The following is a 21,312-nucleotide window of genomic DNA, read 5'->3' on the forward strand; positions in this document are numbered from 1 at the left end:
ATGAAAAAAACAACACTGGTATTGGATCGGGATCGGTATCGGCCAATACTGAGATTTCAGGTATCTGAATTGTATCGGAGGAGAAAAAATGGGATTGGTGCATCCCTTCTTTATATTGCAAGCTAGCAATATATTTCATCATATTATTATCATTTAATTATTATTTTCATAAACACATTGGTTTGTAGTTCAAATAGCTTTACCGTTTATTGCATTTTGCCATTGTTTCATCACATGTTGCACAGGCAGATTGAATGAGAGGTCAAACATTGATCACCTTTTGAAATAAAGGCATCATCGGAGGTTATGCAGGTACACATGAATGGAGGTTTACATGGAGACATGAAAATACTGTATCGTCACGCTCTTTTTTGCAGATTTTATTATGGTCTCTTCAATACAACTCACAGCAACAAGTTAATGATTTATTTACTCTTTTACTATTGATGCTGATGTTAGAAAATTATACAACATTAATAGTTGTATAGACTGTATAATAGTTTATAAGCCCATATCACTAAATTCTGGTATTATTATCCTTCTAGTTATTTACATTGCTGTCAGTGACAGCGGAACTTTGTCACACTTGACAGAAACGAAGCCGCTTGCTTCCGTGTTGCAAAATAAGGTGGATAGTTTCCTATTGTGTATCTGTGCATGAATGGTAGTGTGACTGATGCCCTTTGATGTGCCCTGCACCAGCTTGGTGTTTCAATAAGAAATGCAGTGTCCCCAAAGAGTATTTTTGGACAGAAAAGACACATTTGGACACTTAACTCACATTTAAAATGTGTGAATTCCTGTGCATTACATAAAATAGCAATCTGCTAAAATCTGCAAACAATGACGCTAGTCCTTTTCTCATAACTAACTTTTCATAGACATTCTTTCAATTACTTTTTAACCAACTGGTGTCAATGTGATGTTTAGTTGGCTGTATGAAGTCTGTTCCCCTCAAGTTCACGGTTTTCAATCAAAGTAAATGGTGGTGTAGTTCGTTACAGTAACTATGGACACGTTCCACTAAGTTTGAGAACCAGAAAGTGTCAAAATGTTTTTTTGAACAGTATACATATATATATATATATATATATATATATATATATATATATATATATATATATATATATATATATATATTTTTTTTTTATTTTTTTTATTGTTAAAATGGGTAACACTTTACAGTAAGATTCCATTCATTAATATTAGTAAATGCATTAGCTATTATTAACAAACAATTAACAATATATGTTTTAGAGCATTTAATAATGGCAAATTATGGTATATGCTATTTACACCCCAGTGCAATTAGTGTCAGATGTTATTTGCACACCAACCCTGGTGCAAATAATAGTAGATACTAAATGCACCCTGGTGTAAAGAGTGTCACATACTATTTGCACACATATTTAAATGATAACACATTATGTGGGCATCACTGCTGTGTGTTAATTGTGTTTATTTAGAGTCACACATACACACTACATTAACCCCAACCCCTAAACATAACCCTAACCTTACCTTAGAAAAAATAACTTTGGTTTTACTGCAGTAACCACATTTTCACACTGGTATTTTGTTGTAAATTTATAGTAACCACAAAATTAACATCCTGGTTACTTGCGTAACCTCCGTTCCCTGATGGAGGGAACGAGACGTTGTGTCGATGTAGTGACACTAGGGGTCACTCTTGGGAGCCCGAGACACCTCTGGTCTTTGATAAAAGGCCAATGAAAATTGGCGAGTGGTATTTGCATACCACTCCCCCGGACATACGGGTATAAAAGGAGCTGGTATGCAACCACTCATTCAGGTTTTGTGCTGAGGAGCCGAGACAAGGTCCCGGCCATTTCAGCGGGTAGTTCAGCGTTGTGGCAGGAGGGACACAACATCTCGTTCCCTCCATCAGGGAATGGAGGTTACGCAAGTAACCAGGACATTCCCTATCTGTCACTCACTTGACGTTGTGTCGATGTAGTGACACTAGGGGTCCCTATACTGGCTGAACTGTGTTACGTGTACTGGCGATGTGTGAAGGGCAGACCACTCTGTGTCTCGTAGCCAGCGCACCAGGCTGACACGTAACCTCCCCAACACTGTTATGAGTGTCGAATGGCTCTTTGGGGACAAGTCGACTACCCAAAAGATAGAGATGGGCTAGCCCAGTCGTGGCCTCTTATCCCCATTTTTTCCTCTTCCCCCCAAAAAAAGAATTAAATGACTGGGGCCACCAGGTCTAGTCGGGGGGGTGTCACTCCCAAGGGGAAAACACTGTGGAGACCACACCCCGCCCAAAGGATGGGGGGGGGGGGGGTATTTTGAGTGCAAATACGTCACATGGTCTTGCCAAGCTTTGTTGGAAGTATGCCATGTGGAGAAGTCCCATGGTAGGTCCTACCCTGCAGGGGAGGAGAATCTACAAGCATGGTGACTGGGGCAGAGGGGCCTCTGCCCAAGGAAGATGCAGTTTACCAACAGGGAAATGAATTACCATCATGCTCTTTTCACCAGGTCCCTGTGTGCACAACACATCCCGAGAGTGAGCTAGGATTAGCCAAACGTCGAGATAGTTGAGGATGTGAATGCCCACTTCCTTTAACGGAGCAAGGGCTGCCTCTACGACCTTCGTGAAGATGCGAGGGGACAAGGACAGGCCGAAAGGGAGGACCTTGTACTGATACGCCCGACTCTCGAATGCAAACCACAGGAAGGGTCTGTGTCGGGGTAGAATCGAGACGTGGAAGTATGCGTCCTTCAGGTCTACTGCCGAAAACCAATCTTGATGCCGTACGCTCGCCAGAATGCATTTTTGCGTCAGCATCTTGAACGGGAGTCTGTGTAAAGCCCGGTACAGTACTCTCAGGTCCAAGATTGGCCGCAACCCACCGCCTTTTTTCGGTACAATGAAGAAGGGGCTGTAAAACCCCTTCTTCATCTCAGCTGGAGGGACAGGATCTATTGCATCCTTCCGTAGGAGGGTAGCGAACTCCACGTGCAAGGTAGCAACGTTCTCGCCCTTCACCGAGGTGAAGTGGATGCCGCTGAACCTGGGCAGACACCTGGCGAACTGAATCGCGTAGCCGAGTCGGACGGTCCGGATCAGCCATCGCGACGGATTGGGAAGTGCAAGCCACGCGTCCAAGCTCCAGTTGAGGGGGACCAAGAGGACAATCTCATCGGACATACCGGCAGGTGGGGCCTCGCGGCGGGGCGGAGCCCGAGGTGCCACACCATGTTGTGGCCATGCTGAGTTCAGGGACATCGAAGCACTTACCTGGCTCCTTGTAACCACCCCCGGAACAGCCTGGGACGGGGGAGGAAGAGGCCTGTCCTCGTGACCCGTGGAGCCTGTCAGATCGGGGGCGGATCTGTGCCACAGCTGGGCGCGCAGGGGCGGGGAGACCGCTGCTGGAGCGCCAAACCTGCAAAAATGGAATGGTGGACGGTGGTCATGATGACGGCCGTGCACATGGGGTTTGTGACCCAGGGAATGAGGAAATTGCTCTTTTGCTGAACTGTTGGGTACCGCAGCCACTTGGGCATGCGGCGAAATTAAATGAAAAGGCAACAAAAGATTCTCCTCCTGGCCCTCAACCGGGGGATGGAGTGGTCTGCTTACCAGCTCCAAGGCATGTGGTTTCATCGTCCCTGGGTTGCCCGTCTCAGGGGCGCTTCGAAGCCTTTCATGGGTTCTTGGCGGCCGGCCGTGAGACGGGTAGCGTCTGCTTCCTGCAGTGGGCTCCACGCCGGGGCAGGGCCGAAGGGGCGGGCTGCGGCGGAGCCGGTGCAGTCACTGCAGGGGGACGCCCTTAACTAATGTTGTTAACTAATGTTAACAAATGGAACCTTATTGCAAAAGTTTTACTGTAAAATCTTTTGGAAAGTGTGCTATTATTCTTTCAAATAAATGCCATTTATAAACCAAAGACATTCTGAAATTTTAAAGGTATAGTTCAACCAAAATACAGGTGCATCTCAATAAATTAGAATGTCGTGGAAAAGTTCATTTATTTCAGTAATTCAACTCAAATTGTGAAACTCGTATATTAAATAAACTCAATGCACACAGACTGAAGTAGTTTAAGTCTTTGGTTCTTTTAATTGTGATGATTTTGGCTCACATTTAACAAAAACCCACCAATTCACCATCTCAAAAAATTAGAATATGGTGACATGCCAATCAGCTAATCAACTCAAAAGACCTGCAAAGGTTTCCTAAGCCTTCAAAATGGTCTCTCAGTTTGGTTTACTAGGCTACACAATCATGGGGAAGACTGCTGATCTGACAGTTGTCCAGAAGACAATCATTGACACCCTTCACAATGAGGGTAAGCCACAAACATTCATTGCCAAAGAAGCTGGCTGTTCACAGAGTGCTGTATCCAAGCATGTTAACAGAAAGTTGAGTGGAAGGAAAAAGTGTGGAAGAAAAAGATGCACAACCAACCGAGAGAACCGCAGCCTTATGAGGATTGTCAAGCAAAATCGATTCAAGAATTTCGGTGAACTTCACAAGGAATGGACTGAGGCTGGGGTCAAGGCATCAAGAGCCACCACACACAGACGTGTCAAGGAATTTGGCTGCAGTTGTTGTATTCCTCTTGTTAAGCCACTCCTGAACCACAGACAACATCAGAGGCGTCTTACCTGGGCTAAGGAGAAGAAGAACTGGACTGTTGCCCAGTGGTCCAAAGTCCTCTTTTCAGATGAGAGCAAGTTTTGTATTTCATTTGGAAACCAAGGTCCTAGAGTCTGGAGGAAGGGTGGAGAAGCTCATAGCCCAAGTTGCTTGAAGTCCAGTGTTAAGTTTCCACAGTCTGTGATGATTTGGTGTGCAATGTCATCTGCTGGTGTTGGTCCATTGTGTTTTTTGAAAACCAAAGTCACTGCACCCGTTTACCAAGAAATCTTGGAGCACTTCATGCTTCCTTCTGCTGACCAGCTTTTTAAAGATGCTGATTTCATTTTCCAGCAGGATTTGGCACCTGCCCACACTGCCAAAAGCACCAAAAGTTGGTTAAATGACCATGGTGTTGGTGTGCTTGACTGGCCAGCAAACTCACCAGACCTGAACCCCATAGAGAATCTATGGGGTATTGTCAAGAGGAAAATGAGAAACAAGAAACCAAAAAATTCAGATGAGCTGAAGGCCACTGTCAAAGAAACCTGGGCTTCCATACCACCTCAGCAGTGCCACAAACTGATCACCTCCATGCCACGCCGAATTGAGGCAGTAATTAAAGCAAAAGGAGCCCCTACCAAGTATTGAGTACATATACAGTAAATGAACATACTTTCCAGAAGGCCAACAATTCACTAAAAATGTTTTTTTTTAAGGTCTTATGATGTATTCTAATTTTTTGAGATAGTGAATTGGTGGGTTTTTGTTAAATGTGAGCCAAAATCATCACAATTAAAAGAACCAAAGACTCAAACTACTTCAGTCTGTGTGCATTGAATTTATTTAATACACGAGTTTAACAATTTGAGTTGAATTACTGAAATAAATGAACTTTTCCATGACATTCTAATTTATTGAGATGCACCTGTATATAAATTATGTCATCATTTTCTCACCCTCATGTTGTTCCAAACCATATGAATTTCTTTCTCCCATGAAACACAAAAGGAGATGTTAGGTAGAATATTAGCCTTAGCCACCTTTCATTTTTCACCTGTCTTTCATCGCATCATTTTACATACAATGCAAGTGAATGGTGACTGAGGCTATCAGGCCCTGATATTCTGCCTAACCTTTCCTTTTGTGTTCAACAGAATAAAGGAAGTCATAGGTGCTTGGAACAACGTGAGGGTGAGTAAAAGATTACATAATTGTCGTTCTTATGTGAACTATCCCTTTAAGTGTGGCTCAATTCCCCAAATACTTTTTGGGGCCACTGTATGGCAAAACAGAAAAGACAATTGTGCAAGACCCACAGGCTTTATGTATCCAGTAAGAGTGGTGTTTTGGAGGGTAAATCCTCTGCCCTCTCTCACACTGTCTCCAACTCCACTCTCAAACAGATGGAAACGAACTCTAGCAGTCCACTCCCACACACAACTGCACACACACCTACGCACTCTTTCTCTCTAATAGATATCTGACAGATTGAGAGCACTTACAGAGTGTTCTGAGCATTGGACTCAGGAGAGAGTTGAGTGTGAAAGAGAAAGAGACAGAGAGATGGATTGAGGGAGGTTTGTTATTGAGACATCAGAGGAGGTTATAGAGTGTAACAGTAGGTGATGAAGTGAAGTGCATTTCAAAACAACACAACAAAAACACGCACACACACTTTACCACAGCCCATTTACGTCTGACCTTTCTTTATTCCATTTTCTCATTTTTAGGGAGCAAACAAAGCTGCCCAATTGTTTGTTTCTCCCTCTCTGTTTGCCACAAAATACAGTTATTTTAATCCTGACTGACATCAAATATTTATGTCACTGACAGAGTGCACAGGAAGTGCTTTAGATTTGTTTTGTTAATTACAAGTGGCTGACTGCCTCATTGGATCTGTGCATTTTACTTTTAAACGTATTTACTCTTATGTTCACTTGGAGTTGGAATTGAGATACAATATTATTGTTTCTTTAAGTTGAGTGTATTGCGATTCAGAACGTCCTGGTTACTTTCGTAACCTCCATTCCCTGATGGAGGGAACGAGACGCTGTGTCGATGTAGTGACACTAGGGGTCACTCTTGGGAGCCCCAAACACCTCTGTTTTTTTTTCAAAAAAGGCCAGTGAGAATTGGCAAGTGGAATTTGCATGCCACTCCCCCAGACATACGGGTATAAAAGGAGCTGGTATGCATTCAGGTTTTGTGCTGAGGAGCCGAGACCAGGTCCCGGCCATTTAAGCGGCCCCTGTAGGTCTCCTACCCTTTTGATGGAAGTGAGCGCAGTCAGGAGGGCAGTCTTCAAAGAGAGTGCCTTCAAAGAGCTGACTCCAAGGGCTCAAAGGGAGCTCCCTGTAGACCCCAAAGGATTACGGAGAGGTCCCATGAGGGGACGAGGCGTGGTCTGGAGGGATTCAACCTCCTAGTGCCTCTCAGGAACCTGATGATCAAGTCGTGCTTCCCCAAATACTTACCATCTACTGCATCGTGATGTGCCGAAAAAGCGGCTACATACACCTTCAGGGTGGAGGGAGACAGCCGCTCCTCAAGCCTCTCCTGCAGGAAGGAAAGCACTGATCCGACTGCGCATCTCTGGGGGTCTTCGCGTCGGGAAGAACACCACTTAGCGAACAGACGCCACTTCAAGGCATACAGGCACCTCGTAGAGGGAGCCCTAGCCTGAGTGACCGCGTCTACCACCACGGGTGGTAGGCCACTTAGGTCTTCCACATCAAAGGGTGGGGCCTCGCGGCGGGGCGGGGCGGAGCTTGAGGTGCCACGTCATGGGGATTCGAGCCCCGTGGCCTTGCTGAGTCCAGCGACATTGAAGCACTTACTTGGCTCCTGCCGCCCACCATAAGATTGGCCGAGGAGGGGGGAGGAGGAGTCTCGTCCCTGTAGTCCACCGGACCCAATCCCGTGTGGATGTGTTTGTGACAAAGCTGGGCGCACAGGGGTGGGAGGACCGCCGCTGTGGCCTGGCCATGGGGGCGGGCTGTGGCGGAGCCGGTGTTGTAGTTGCAGGAGGACGCCCTTGGCGACAAGCAGACATCAATGTGATGACTCCCTTGCTCTTACTCTAATCAGCACTACAAAACACATGCCCACCCCATGCCCTGCCATGTTTTTCAGCTTCCTGTGGAGAAAGGTGTGTTTCTTCAAGGAACAATATATCAAATTTTTTTACTCTAAAGAAAAGAGACCACCTTCCTTCTTTTTATATTGTAGGTTGCCCCAGTCATTAACATTCCATGTGAAGAGAAACATTTTACCTATATTAAAGTGTGACATATTGACATGCAAAGAAAAATTGTGTAACCAAAGGCTGTATTACTATCCAACACTGATGTAACCATAAAATCCTTAACCCACAAAACAGAATTTTTTTTCTTCAACCTCACGCATAACAGTCCCAACTGGTGTCCATCGCTTGAAAATCCGATGGTCCGTGCATGCGATTTTCTGTGACACTGTTGCTACAAGAATACTCAAGTCCGGTGATTTTTACACACACACACACACACACACACACACACACACACACACACACACACATATATGGCCCTACATCAGCACTGCTGTGATTGCCTGCGGCCTCGTGCCTGCAGCCGAATCACAGCAGTGCTGATTTAGGGCCATACAGCATGACTGCAAGTGTGATATTGCTTATATACAACAGTTCAATGAACAAGTAAATAATTTTTTTTTTTAAAAACTGAGTATGGTACTTTCTTACACGATGAATCAGAATCTGCCATTGCTGGTTCAAACCAAATGATGCGTCCAAGCCTCTTAAAAACATCACTTTAGAACATCCTGGTTAATTGCGTAACCTCCGTTCCCTGATGGAGGGAACGAGACGTTGTGTCGATGTAGTGACACTAGGCGTCACTCTTGGGAGCCCGAGACACCTCTGGTCTTTGATAAAAGGCCAATGAAAATTGGCGAGTGGTATTTGCATACCACTCCCCCGGACATACGGGTATAAAAGGAGCTGCTATGCAACCACTCATTCAGGTTTTATGCTGAGGAGCCGATATAAGGTCCGGCCATTTCAGCGGGTAGTTCAGCGTTGTGGCAGGAGGGACACAACATCTCGTTCCCTCCATCAGGGAACGGAGGTTATGCAAGTAACCAGGACATTCCCTATCTGTCACTCACTCAACGTTGTGTCGATGTAGTGACACTAGGGGTCCCTATACGAAATACCGCAACTGGCTGAACTGTGTTATGTGAACTGGCGGTGTGTGACGGGCAGACCATTGTGTGCCTCGTAGCCAGTGCACCAGGCAAAAAATGTAACCTCCCCCATCGCTGTTATGATTGTCGAACGGCCCTTTGGGGACAAGTCGACTGCCCAAAAGATAGAAACAGGCTAGCCCAGTCGTGGACTCTTATCCTCTTTTTTCCTCTCCCCCCCAAAAAAAAGGAATTAACCAACTGGGGCCACCAGGTCTACATCAGGGGGGTGTCCCTCCCAAGGGGAAGACACCGTGGAGACCACACCCTGCCCAGAAGGTGGGGGGGGGGGGGTATTTTGAGTAGAAATACATCACATGGTCTTGCCGAACTTTGTTGGAAGTTTGTCATGTGGAGAAGTCCCATGGTAGGTCCTACCCTACAGGGGAGGAGTTTCTACAAACATGGTGACTGGGGCAGAGGGGCCTCTGCCCAAGGAAGATGCAGTTTACCAAGAGGGAAACGAATTAGTGGAAGATATATGTCGCATGGGGTTACCTATGGGGAACCACCACATGCAGAGCACCTACCCCAGTACAGGGCTTAGTTAGCATGTGTACTGAGCCGGCAGCAAGTTTCTCCGCGAACTTGTCTGCCACAAGGCTCAGAGGAAATCATCCAGGGAACACAGTTTGTGAACACTACTGGGAGTCAACAGCGCACATCTTCAGCTCAGGGGAGGTGAAAGGCGCTATGCACAAGCGATACACCCAGCCAGCTGTCCCGGATTACCTGCTTGTGCGTGCCACTACACAGGACGAAACCGGTTCCACCCGGAGATTGTAGAACCTCGCAAAGGTGTTGGGTGTTGCCCAGCCCGCTGCTCTGCAAATGTCTGTTAGAGAGACGCCACTGGTCAAGGCCCAGGAGGCCGCTACACCCCTGGTAGAGTGGGCTTTTAGCCCTGCTGGAGGCAGCATGTCCTGGCCGTGATAAGCCATTGTTATTGCGTCAATGAGCCAGTGGGCGATGCTTTGCTTGGAGACAGCGCTTCCTTTCCACTGTCCACCAAAGCAAACAAAGAGCTGCTCAGAGACTCTAAAGCTCTGCATGCGATCCAAATAGATGTGTAAAGTGCACACTGGACACAGCAACGTCAGGGCTGGGTCTGCCTCCTCCTGGGGCAGCACTTGCAGGTTCACCACCTGGTCCCTAAAAGGGGTCATGGGATCCTTGGGCACATAGCCCGGTCGGGGTCTCAGGATCACATGAGAGTAGCCCAGACCGAACTCCAGGCACATTTTGCTGACAGAAAAAGCTTGCAGGTCTCCTACCCTCTTGATGGAAGTGAGCGCAGTCAGGAGGGATGTCTTCAAAGAGAGTGTCTTAAGCTCAGCTGACTGCAAGAGCTCAAAGGGGGCTCTCTGTAGACCCTGAAGAACTACAGAGAGGTCCCATGAGGGAACGAGGCGTGGTCTGAAGGGATTCAACCTCCTGGCGCCTCTCAGGAACCTGATGATCAGGTCGTTCTTCCCTAAGGACTTACCGTCCACTGTGTCCTGGTGTGCTGCTATAGCGGCTACATATGCCTTCAAGGTGGAGGGGGACAGCCACCCTTCCAACCTCTCCTGCAGGAAGGAAAGCACTGATCTGACTGCGCATCTCTGGGGGTCTTCGCGTCGGGAAGAACACCACTTAGCAAACAGACACCACTTAAAGGCATAGAGGCGCCACATAGAGGGGGCCCTAGCCTGAGTGATCATGTCTACCACTGCGGGTGGTAGGCCGCTTAAGTCTTCCACGTCCCGTCCAGGGGCCAGACATGGAGATTCTAGAGGTCTGGTCGCAGGTGCCATATGGTGCCCCGTCCCTGAGAAAGAAGGTCCTTCCTCAGGGAAATTTGCTGGGGGTGAAGGGAACCATGTCTGGGTGGGCCAGTAGGGTGCTACCAGGACGACCTGCTCCTCGTCCTCCCTGACCTTGCACAGGGTCTGTTCAAGTAGGCTCACTGGGGGAAACGCATATTTGCGAAGTCTAGGGGTATAGCTCGTCTATACCGAGAGGTGCCTCGGTCAGGGCGTACCAGACCGGGCAGTGGGAGGATTCTTAGGAGGCGAAAAGGACTACCTGTGCCTGCCCAAATCGACTCCAAATCAGCTGGACCACCTGAGGGTGGAGCCTCCAATTTCCCCTGAGGGTAACCTGCCATGACAGCGCATCCGCTGCAGTGTTGAGGTCGCCCGGGATGTGAGTGGCTCGCAGCGACTTGAGGTGCTGCTGACTCTAGAGGAGGAGACAGCGGGCGAGTTGTGACATGCAATGAGAGCGCAGACCGCCTTGATGGTTGACATATGCTACCAATGCCGTGTTGTCTGTCCGAACTAACACATGCTGGATCAACGGCCGAAACCTCCGCAGGGCGAGCAGAATTGACAGCAACTCAAGGCAGCTGATGTTCCAACGTAGCCGCGGGCCCGTCAATGAGCCGGCGGCTGCGTGCCCATTTCATACATTGCCCCAGCCTGTTTTGGAGGCATCTGTCATAACCACGACGCGCCTGGAGACGTGCTTTAGGGGAACGCCTGCCCGTAGAAACATGAGGTCGGTCCAAGGGCTGAAGAGGTGGTGACAGATCGGCATGATGGCCACGCGATGTGTCCCACGGCGCCATGCCCATCTCGGGACTCGAGTCTGAAGCCAGTGCTGAAGCGGTCTCATATGCATCAACCAGAGCGGAGTGGCCACCGCTGAGGATGCCATATGCCCCAGGTGCCTTTGAAACAGTTTCAGTGGAACCGCTGTCTTCTGTCTGAACGCCTTCAAACAGGTCAGCACCGACTGTGCGCGCTCGTTCGTGAGGCGCGCCGTCAATGAGACTTAGTCCAGTGGCTTGTCCAGTGGCACCGTAGGCTTTGGCTGTCAGGGACAACGTAAATCTACAGGTCTTGGACGGGAGCTTTGGGTGCCCACGCCAGTTGGTGGTGCTCTGCGGGCATAGGTGCACCGTGAGCACCTTATCCACCAGGGAGATTGCCGAATAGCCATTGGCCGCCCCTCCATCGAGGGTAGTGAGGGTGGGGGAGCTGAAAGATTGGGACCGGGCAGTAAAAGGTGCATCCCACGACCTTGTCAGCTCCTCGTGCACTTCTGGGAAGAAAGGAACTGGGGCGGGGCATGGCTGTGAGTGGCGCTGCGAGCCCAGGAACCAGTCATCGAGCCGTGAGGGTTCTGGGGAGAGCGGGGGGTTCCACTCTAGCCCAAAACTCATGGTTGCCCGGGAAAGCATGTCCGTCATCTCAGCCTCAGCCTGTGACTGGCGACCGCACCCAAAGGGAGGAGCCCAGCTGAGGCTTCCGCATCCAACTGGATGAGCCCGCTCTCCGATGCTGCGCTCGAGAGCTCATCACCTTCGCGGGCTCCGAATAAGAGGTCGAACTCGCCATGAGACGAGCTGCCGGACTCATCCGGAAGCCAGATCGGGGCAGACGAGCATGCTGGGGAATGGGAGGTCCATGGGGGGATACCCGGCGGAGGTGGTCCCATTGGGGTCCCCAAATCGCCCAAAGTGCTAGCCGCGCTGGCCTCATACCCGTGGGTAGAAGGACCGAGGCGGGGAGCCTCTGGGGTGGCTTGCTTTCTTACGAAGACAAGCCGCGACCGCATCATTGCCATGGAAATGTTCTCGCAATGAGTACATGACCCATCCACGAACGCTGTCTCCATGTGGGCAGTGCCCAGACACGAAAGACAGTGATCATGGCCATCAGAAGGCGAGAGATAACGACCGCCAGCAGGAATAACACACAAACGGAAAGGCATCTTTAAAAAGACGCGTTTTTAAAAAGATGTTCCGTGTGTGCCGCTCTTTTAGAGAAATATACTCTTTTTTAGAATATACTCTTTTATTTCTACCGAAGCACCCAGGGGCGTTCTCTGCAGTGCACCAGTGCAGAGGGGGGAGAAGCTGCTGAAATGTGCCGTCAGATCCAGCAGAGGCGAATGAACAGCCATGGGAATTCAGCTTAGTGAGCATCGACCGTTCGGCTCCGAAGAGAAATCTGAATGAGTGGTTGCATACCAGCTCCTTTTATACCCGTATGTCCGGGGGAGTGGTATGCAAATACCACTCGCCAATTTTCACTGGCCTTTTATCAAAGACCAGAGGTGTTTCGGGCTCCCAAGAGTGACCCCTAGTGTCACTACATCGACACAACGTCGAGTGAGTGACAGATAGGGAACTAGTATCATAGCTTTATTCCTCGCCGCCTCCCAAATAATAAGCCCCTCCCAAAAACTGCACCATATCTTGACCTTCCTTTCCCTCTGGGATTCCAATGAAACGCACATTATTATGTCTGCTCTGATTTTTCATATCCTCTAGTTTTTCCATCACCCATTCCACGTCAGCCTTGGAAGCAGGCTGGTTAGCCTGTAGCTCTCTTTCGGCCAACTCCAGAAACTCAACCCTTTTTTCAACATCATCCATTCCTGTGATCAGGGTGGAAAGTTTCGCCTCGATAGATGTGATTGCTCTATGTATTTCTGCAAGGCCCTCCATGTCAGTCGAGATTTTCATTAGTGCTGCATAAATGTTCCGAGATATCCCGACCTACGTCATGAAGATCGCTGTCACTATCAACTGGAATTCTGCCATCTTGTTCCTGTGAGGCATCCGACGTGTGAGAACATAAGTGCTAATGTCCCCACAGGCAGACGATTTCAAATTTTTTGACATCTTGCCCTTCCAGCAGTTTATCAAACAAAACTATTACAGTTCTCACCAGTTAATATTGCATAATTTATTTTGACTTGCCTCTCATTTTCTTAAAAAAAAAAAAAAAAAAAAAAAAGCAAAAATCAAGGTAACAGTGAGGCACTTACAATGTAAGTGAATGGGGGCCAGTTTTTGAACGTTAAAATACTCACATTTTCAAAAGTACATAAAAATATGCATGTAAACTTTTTCTTTGAAAAGTTATAACCAATTTTACAACTTCATTGCCATGACAATGTACTGTCAACAAACCCTAAACCCTAAAAGGACTGTAAAAATTATGTTTTAAACAACTTTACAGCTCAAATAATACATGAGTTTTAACAGAAGAATTAATGTAAGTGCTTTTATAAAATTATAAACGTCACATTTCTGTCTTTAAACCCTCCAAAAATTGTCCCCATTCACTACACTTATTAGTGCCTTACTGTAACATCGATATTTGCTTTTTGAAAGAAAAGGAGGGACGATTCAAAATTAATTTTTGTGGTAATAAACATTATTAACAAATGCTGTCCGTTGAGCTGAATATTATTTTAAGATGGGATGCAAGAGAATTTTAACACTGAAAAAATTACATCAACTTTAATGTAACAAAAATGTTGCTTTTTTGGAATCTGAATATACAATGTTGTCTGGTAAAATATTGCAATGCTTTAATATGTTTTTTTTTTTTTGTTGTTGTTTTTTTTTTGTTTTTTCACCTCTGATTTTCACCCTGATATATGAAGTTAAAATTTAATCTGAAAACTGTTTAACCGTTTGATGTGTTTAAATCATCTCCTTTTGTATTCCTTTCTCAGGTATGGTATCTTTTAGGATGGCTATTTTATTTGCAACTTGACAAACAAGACTTGACAAACAACCCGGTGAACTTAAAAAAAAAATCAGCCTGGACATATCTTACCAAGGCCAAAAAAGTACACACACACACACACACACAAACAGTTCTTTTGGAAATTATGAGGCTATCCGATTTTTTTCTTTCAGCTTACTTTTTATTCTCCCCCACACGATCAAACACACTAGCACTCACACAGACATTTTCTACCTGGCCGATTTCTCCTCTCCTCCCTCAGTCCTTTCTCATTTTTTTTCCATCTGTCATGCTCTCTCAGCATGCCGTCAGCTCTTTTTCTGCTGTGAAATTTCTCGAACTCTGCTGGTGTCCAAAGCGCTATAGAAATGGAAAATGAAAGTCAAAGTTTGAAAGAAAATGAGAGAGGGAATAGCAGGGAGTGGGGGATATGACAATACCTATAACTCTTTCTTCTATCACCCCTGTCCTTTTCTTCTGTCTCCTCTTCCTCCCTATTTCCATCTCTTCCTCAGGCTTTTCACTGGTACTGGACTTCTTGGTTCTCTCTAAAGAACCTCTGGTCACTGTGGGCAGTCTTTTATGTTCCTGCTCTGTTGGTTTTCTATCTGTGTGTGGCTTTCATTCTCTGTAGGATCATGGTGTGGGTGGTATGATATATCACAGTATGAGTCATTTTCTATCACGGCAATGGTGTATTGTATATCTTAATATTGTTATTTGTTCCAGAAATTGAATCCAAATTTTTTTTATAAAATGGTAATCTCTGTTCTTGATATGGCAGAAAAAATTATATACATGACAAATGTACTTCATCTCATTTGATTATTTCCTTTTTTAAGATTATTCCTAACAAATGAATGAGATGACTAGCATTAGTACAAAAACATTACACATTCCGTTAAACTTTTGAAACAAAAGACTCTAAAAATTAATGAATAAGCCATGTTTGGAACTTTTGTATAATAGCTGATACTGTATACGCATGTCAGTGCAACTCTATATTAATGCAGCATATCATAGTCACAACCTACAGTCATTCTTTGTTAACAGAGTAGACTATAGTTCCCTATCTGTCACTCACTCGACATTGTGTCGATGTAGTGACACTAGGGTTCACTCTTGGGAGCTCCAAACACCTCTGCTTTTTTGAAAAAAGACCAATGGGAATTGGCAAGTGGAATTTGCATGCCACTCCCCCAGACAGCTGGTATGCAACCACTCATTCAGATTTTCTCTTCGGAGCCGAGTGGTTGTATTCAGTGCACTGAATTCAATTTTCCTCCAAAGGCGCACCTCAAAACTGCTGGATTTATGGCGCATTTCAGCAGCTTCTCCTCCTCTGCACCCGTGGAGTGCAGAGAACGCCCCTGGGCGCTTCGGCAGAACGAAAAAAGAGAGTATATTCTAAAAGAGTATATTTTCATTCACAAAAAGAGTGGCACACACGGAACACCTTTTTAAAGATGCCTTTCCATTTGTGTGTTATTCCTGGTTGCGGTCGTTATCTCTCCACTTCTGACGGCCACGATCGCTGTCTTACGTGTCTGGGCACTGCCCACGCGGAGACATCGTTCATGGATGGATCATGTCCTCATTGCAAGAACATGACCATGGCAACGTTGCGGTCGTGCGATGGGCCCCCTCTATGTGGCGCCTCTATGCCTTTAAGTGGCGTCTGTTTGCTAAGTGGTGTTCTTCCCGACGCAAAGACCCCCAGAGATGCGCAGTCGGATCAGTGCTTTCCTTCCTGCAGGAGAGGTTGGAAGGGCACACCAGCGGCTCCCCGCAGCAGTCCTTCTACCTACAGGTTTTAGGCCGCGTCGGTTAGCACTGGGGGAGATTTGGGGACATCAATGGAACCACCTCCGCCGGGTATCCCCCCACGGACCTCCCATTCCCCAGCACGCTCGCTTGCCCCGGTCGGGCGCTCGGACGAGACCGCCGGCTCGTCTCGGGGCGAGTTCGACCTCTTGTTCAGAGCACGAGAAGATGATGAGTTATTGAGCGCAGCATCGCAGAGGCTTCGACTGGGCTTCCTCCTTTGGGAATGGTCGCCCAGTCTCAGGCCGACGCGGAAATGACGGACATGATTTCCCGAGAACCCTCCACTCTCCCCTGAATCCTCGCGGCTCGAGGGCGCCGCCCACGCCCACGGCCACGCCCCGCCTGCGTTCCTTTCTTTCCGGAAGTGCATGAGGAGCTGACAAGGTTGTGGGAGGCACCTTTTACTGCCCGGTCCCGGTCTTTCAACTACGTCTGATGTGATCATTCCCTTGGTCCCCCTCGCCCGAAGTTTGGGCGCGTGGCTCGCGCTTTCCAACCCGTTACGATGGCTGACCCGAATTGTGATTCAATTCGCCAGGGGCCCGCTTCACCTCGGTGAATGGCGAGAATGCCGCTACCTTGCGTGCAGAGATCGCTACCCTTCTGCGCAAGGCCGCAATAAAGCCTGTCCCTCCAGCCGAGATGAAGAAAGCATTCTACAGCCCTTACTTCATTGTACCGAAGAAAGGCGGTGGGTTGCGACTAATCCTGGACCTGCGAGTTCTGAATCGGGCTTTGCACGGACTCCTGTTCAAGATGCTGATGCAAAAATGCATTCAAGCAAGCGTCCGGCATCAAGATTGGTTTACGGCGGTAGACCTGAAGGACACATACTTCCACCTCTCGGTCTTACTTTGACACAGACCCTTCCTGCGGTTTGCCTTCGAAGGCCAGGCATACCAGCACAAGGTCATCCCCTTCGGCCTGTCCTTGTCCCCACACGTCTTCATGAAGGTCGTAGAGGTAGCCCTTGCCCCGCTAAGGGAAGTGGGTATCCGCATCCTCAACTATGTCAACGACTGGCTAATCCTAGCTCACTATCGAGAGTTGCTGTGCGCACACTAGGGACCTCGTGCTCCGGCACCTCAGCCGACTGGGGCTTCGGGTCAACTGGGAAAAGAGCGAGCTCTCCCCGGTTCTGAGCATCTCTTTTCTCAGTTTGGAGTTGGACTCAGTCTCTATGACAGCGTGCCTCATGAATGAGCTTGCACAGTCAGTGCTGCCCTCTCTGAAGGCATTCAGATGGAGGACAGCAGTTCCACTGAAATTTTTTCAGATGATCCTGGGGCATATGGCATCCTCAGTGGCGGCCAAACCACTTGGGTTGATGCATATGAGACTGATTCAGCACTGGCTTCAGACTCGAGTCCCGAGATTGGCATGGCGCCGTGGGACACATCGCGTGGCCATCATGCCGATCTGTTGTGCCTCTTCAGTCCTTGCATTTCTATGGGCAGGGGTTCCCCTAGAGCAGGTCTCCAGGCGTGACTTGGTTACAACAGACGCCTTCAACACGGGCTGGGGTGCTGTATGCAATGGGCTAACAGCCGCCAGCTCCTGGACTGGCCCGTGGCTGCGTTGGCACATCAACTACCTAGAGTTGTTGGCAGTACTGCTCACCCTGTGGAGGTTCTGGCCGTTGATCCAGGGCAAGCATGTGTTGGTCCGGACAGACAACACAGCGACGGTAGTGTACATCAACTGTCAAGGCGGTCTACACTCTCACTGCATGTCACAACTCGCCCGCCATCTCCTCCTCTGGAGTCATCAGCGCCTCAAGTCGCTACAAGCCACTCACATCCCGGGTGACCTCACCACCGCAGCGGACGCGCTGTCACGTCAGGTTACCCTCAGGGGAGAGTGGAGACTCCACCCTCAGGTGGTCCAGCTGGTTTGGAGTCGATTCGGTCGAGCACAGATAGACCTGTTTGCTTCCCGGGAATCCTCCCACTGCCCACTTTGGTACGCCCTGACCGAGGCACCCCTCGGTATAGATGCTGGCACACAGCTGGCCCCCTGGACTACGCAAATACGCATTTCCCCCAGTGAGCCTACTTGCACAGACCCTGTGCAAAGTCAGGGAGGACAAGGAGAAGATCATCCTAGTAGCAACCTTCTGGCCCACCCAGACGTGGATCTCGGATCTCACACTCCTCGTGACTGCCGCCCCCCCCGGCGAATTCCCCTGAGGAAGGACCTTCTTTCTCAGGGATGGGGCACCATCTGGCACCCGCGACCAGACCTCTGGAATCTCCACGTCTGGCCACTGGACGGGACGCGGAAGACCTAAGTGACCCGCGGTGGTATACACAATCACTCAGGCTAGGGCTCTCTCTACAAGGTGCCTGAATGCCTTGAATTGGCATCTGTTTGCTAAGTGGTGTTCTTCCCGATGCGAAGACCCCCAGAGATGCGCAGTCAGATTGGTGCTTTCCTTCCTGCAGGAGAGGCTGGAGGGGCGGCTGTCCCCCTCCACCTTGAAGCTCCCTTTGAGCCCTTGGAGTCAGCTGAGCTTAAGGCACTCTCTTTGAAGACTACCCTCCTGACTGCACTCACTTCCATCAAGAGAGCAGGGGACCTGCAGGCATTCTCTGTCAGCGAATCATGCCTGGAGTTCGGTCCAGGTTACTCTCACGTGATCCTGAGACCCCAACCGGGCTATGGACCCAAGGTTCCCACAACCCCTTTTTGGGATCAGGTGGTGAACCTGAAAGCGCTGCCCCAGGAGGAGACATTGACGCCATCGCGATGGCATATCAGGCTCAGGATGTGCCACCACCTGCAGGGTTATGAGCCCACTCTATCAGGAGTGTGGTGGCCTCCTGGGCCCTGGCCAGTGGTGCCTCTTTGGCAGACATCTGCAGAGCAGTGGGCTGGGCAGCACCCAACACCTTTGCGAGGTTCTACAATCTCCGGGTTGAGCCGGTCTCGTCCCGTGTATTGGCAGGCACGAGCAGGTATGTTCTGGGACAGCTGGCCGGGTGTACCACTTGCGCATAGCGCCTTTCCCCTCCCTTGAGGTGAAGACGTGCACTCTTGACTCCCAGTCATGTTCACAGACTGTGATCCCTGGATGATTTTCCTCCTTAGCCCTCTGGCAGTTGAGTTTGCGGAGAAACTCGCTGCCGGCCCAGTACGTGCGCTAATGAGGCCCTGTACTTAGGTAAGCGCTCCACATGTGCTGGTTCCCCAAAGGCAACCCCATGTGATATCTTCCACAAAATCATTTCCCTGTCGGTAATCTGCATCTTCCTTGGGCAGAGGCCCCTCTGCTCCCGGTCGTCATGCTTTGTAGAAACTCCTCCCCCTTTGGGTAGGACCTACCATGGGACCTTTCCACATGACATACTTCCGACAAGACTTGGTAAGACCATGTGAGGTATTCCACTCAAAATACCCCCCCCCCCTTTTGGGCGGGGTGTGGTCTCCGTGGTGTCTTCGCCTCGGGAGGGATGCAGACACTTATGGCTAACAGTCAGTTAACAAATTCCACTATTTTTGGGGAGAAAAAAGAGGAAAAGAGGCCTCGGCTGGGCTAGCCTGTCACTATTGTTGGGCAGTTGACTTGTTCCTGAAGGACCACTCGACGCTCATAAGAGTGTTGGGGGAGGTTACGTGATGGCCTGATGTGCTGCCTACGAGGCACAAAGCGGTCTGCACGTCACGCACCGCCAGTTCACGTAACACAGTTCATATAGTTGTGGATTTTTGTATAGGGACCCCTTGTGTCACTACATTGACACAACGTTGAGTGAGTGACAGATAGGGAATGTCCTGGTTACTTTCGTAACATCCGTTCCCTGATGGAGGGAACGAGACATTGTGTCCCTCTTGCCACAATGCTGAACTACCCGCTGAAATGGCCGGGACCTTGTTTCGGCTCCTCAGCACAAAACCTGATTGAGTGGTTGCATACCAGCTCCTTTTATACCCATATGTCTGGGGGAGTGGCATGCAAATTCCACTTGCCAATTCCCATTGGCCTTTTTTCAAAAAAGCAGAGGTGTTTGGGGTTCCCAAGAGTGACCACTACATCACTACGTCGACACAACATCTCGTTCCCATCATCAGGGAACGGAGGTTACGAAAGTAACCATGACGTTTTCTGCTTGGTGTTGACGTTTGTTTTTTTACTGCACTTTGGATATACCGTGATATAGTATAGCAGAATCTCTTCTCTTGACACATTTCTACCATCACACGGATCTGTGAGACTCTTGTGATCCAACTGATGGCAAGCATGCAATTTGAAATACAATCTGATAGAAAAAATGTTCTTCATTTACAAATAACAAGTGCTAGTAGCACAATAAACCTAGTATAGATACCGGTACTAGATTTCTATTAGAGCCCAACCAATATGGGATTTTTGAGACCGAAACCAATTTTAGAGAGGGAAAATTCACCGATTACCAACATGGTGGCCGAAATATTAAATTTTTGAGCTGGAATGAAAACAGACATTTTCTATGTGTATTTTTCACCGATTTTGCACTGATATGACTATGCAAAGGTACTCAGAAGGCTGCTTTCTTAAATATTTTTAATCAAAGAATATTTGACATTATTATTATACATTGTCAGCAAATTCTAGAAATGAACACTGAGAAAATAAAGAATAGATAAAAATACAACAAATAGCTTAATAAACATCAGTACTGTGTGTTTAGTATAAGTCAATTGCTGACCATTTAAATAAAGAATAAATAAAAATAAAACAAATAGCTAAATAAACATCAGTACTGTTTAGTATCAGTCAAATGCTGACCGTTTAAATAAAGAATAAATAAAAATTAAATAAATAGCTAAATAAACATCAGTACTGTATGTTTAGTATCAGTCAAATGCTGACCATTAAAATAAAGAATAAATAAAAATACAATAAATAGCTAAATAAACATCAGTACTATTTTGTGTCAAATGCTGACCAGTAAAATAAAGAATAAATAAAAATAAAATAAATAGCTAAATAAACATCAGTACTGTATGTTTAGTATCAGTCAAATGCTGACCATTAAAATAAAGAATAAATAAAAAAACAATAAATTGCTAAATAAACATCAGTACTGTATGTTTAGTATCAGTCAAATGCTG

General features: G+C 47.7%; 1 protein-coding gene across 1 annotated transcript in view; it reads left to right on the forward strand.

Annotated features, from left to right (window-relative positions):
• Positions 1-21,312, forward strand: part of LOC127453411 (uncharacterized) — a 205,747-nt gene that overhangs the window by 149,883 nt on the left and 34,552 nt on the right. The window contains exons 11-12 of the mRNA XM_051719730.1: positions 14,378-14,494; positions 15,026-15,041. Of these exons, the coding sequence (XP_051575690.1) occupies positions 14,378-14,494; positions 15,026-15,041 (133 nt within the window). The remainder of the gene's footprint in view (positions 1-14,377; positions 14,495-15,025; positions 15,042-21,312) is intronic.

The sequence above is a fragment of the Myxocyprinus asiaticus genome, chromosome 15 (assembly GCF_019703515.2).
Source record: "Myxocyprinus asiaticus isolate MX2 ecotype Aquarium Trade chromosome 15, UBuf_Myxa_2, whole genome shotgun sequence".
Taxonomy (NCBI): domain Eukaryota; kingdom Metazoa; phylum Chordata; class Actinopteri; order Cypriniformes; family Catostomidae; genus Myxocyprinus; species Myxocyprinus asiaticus.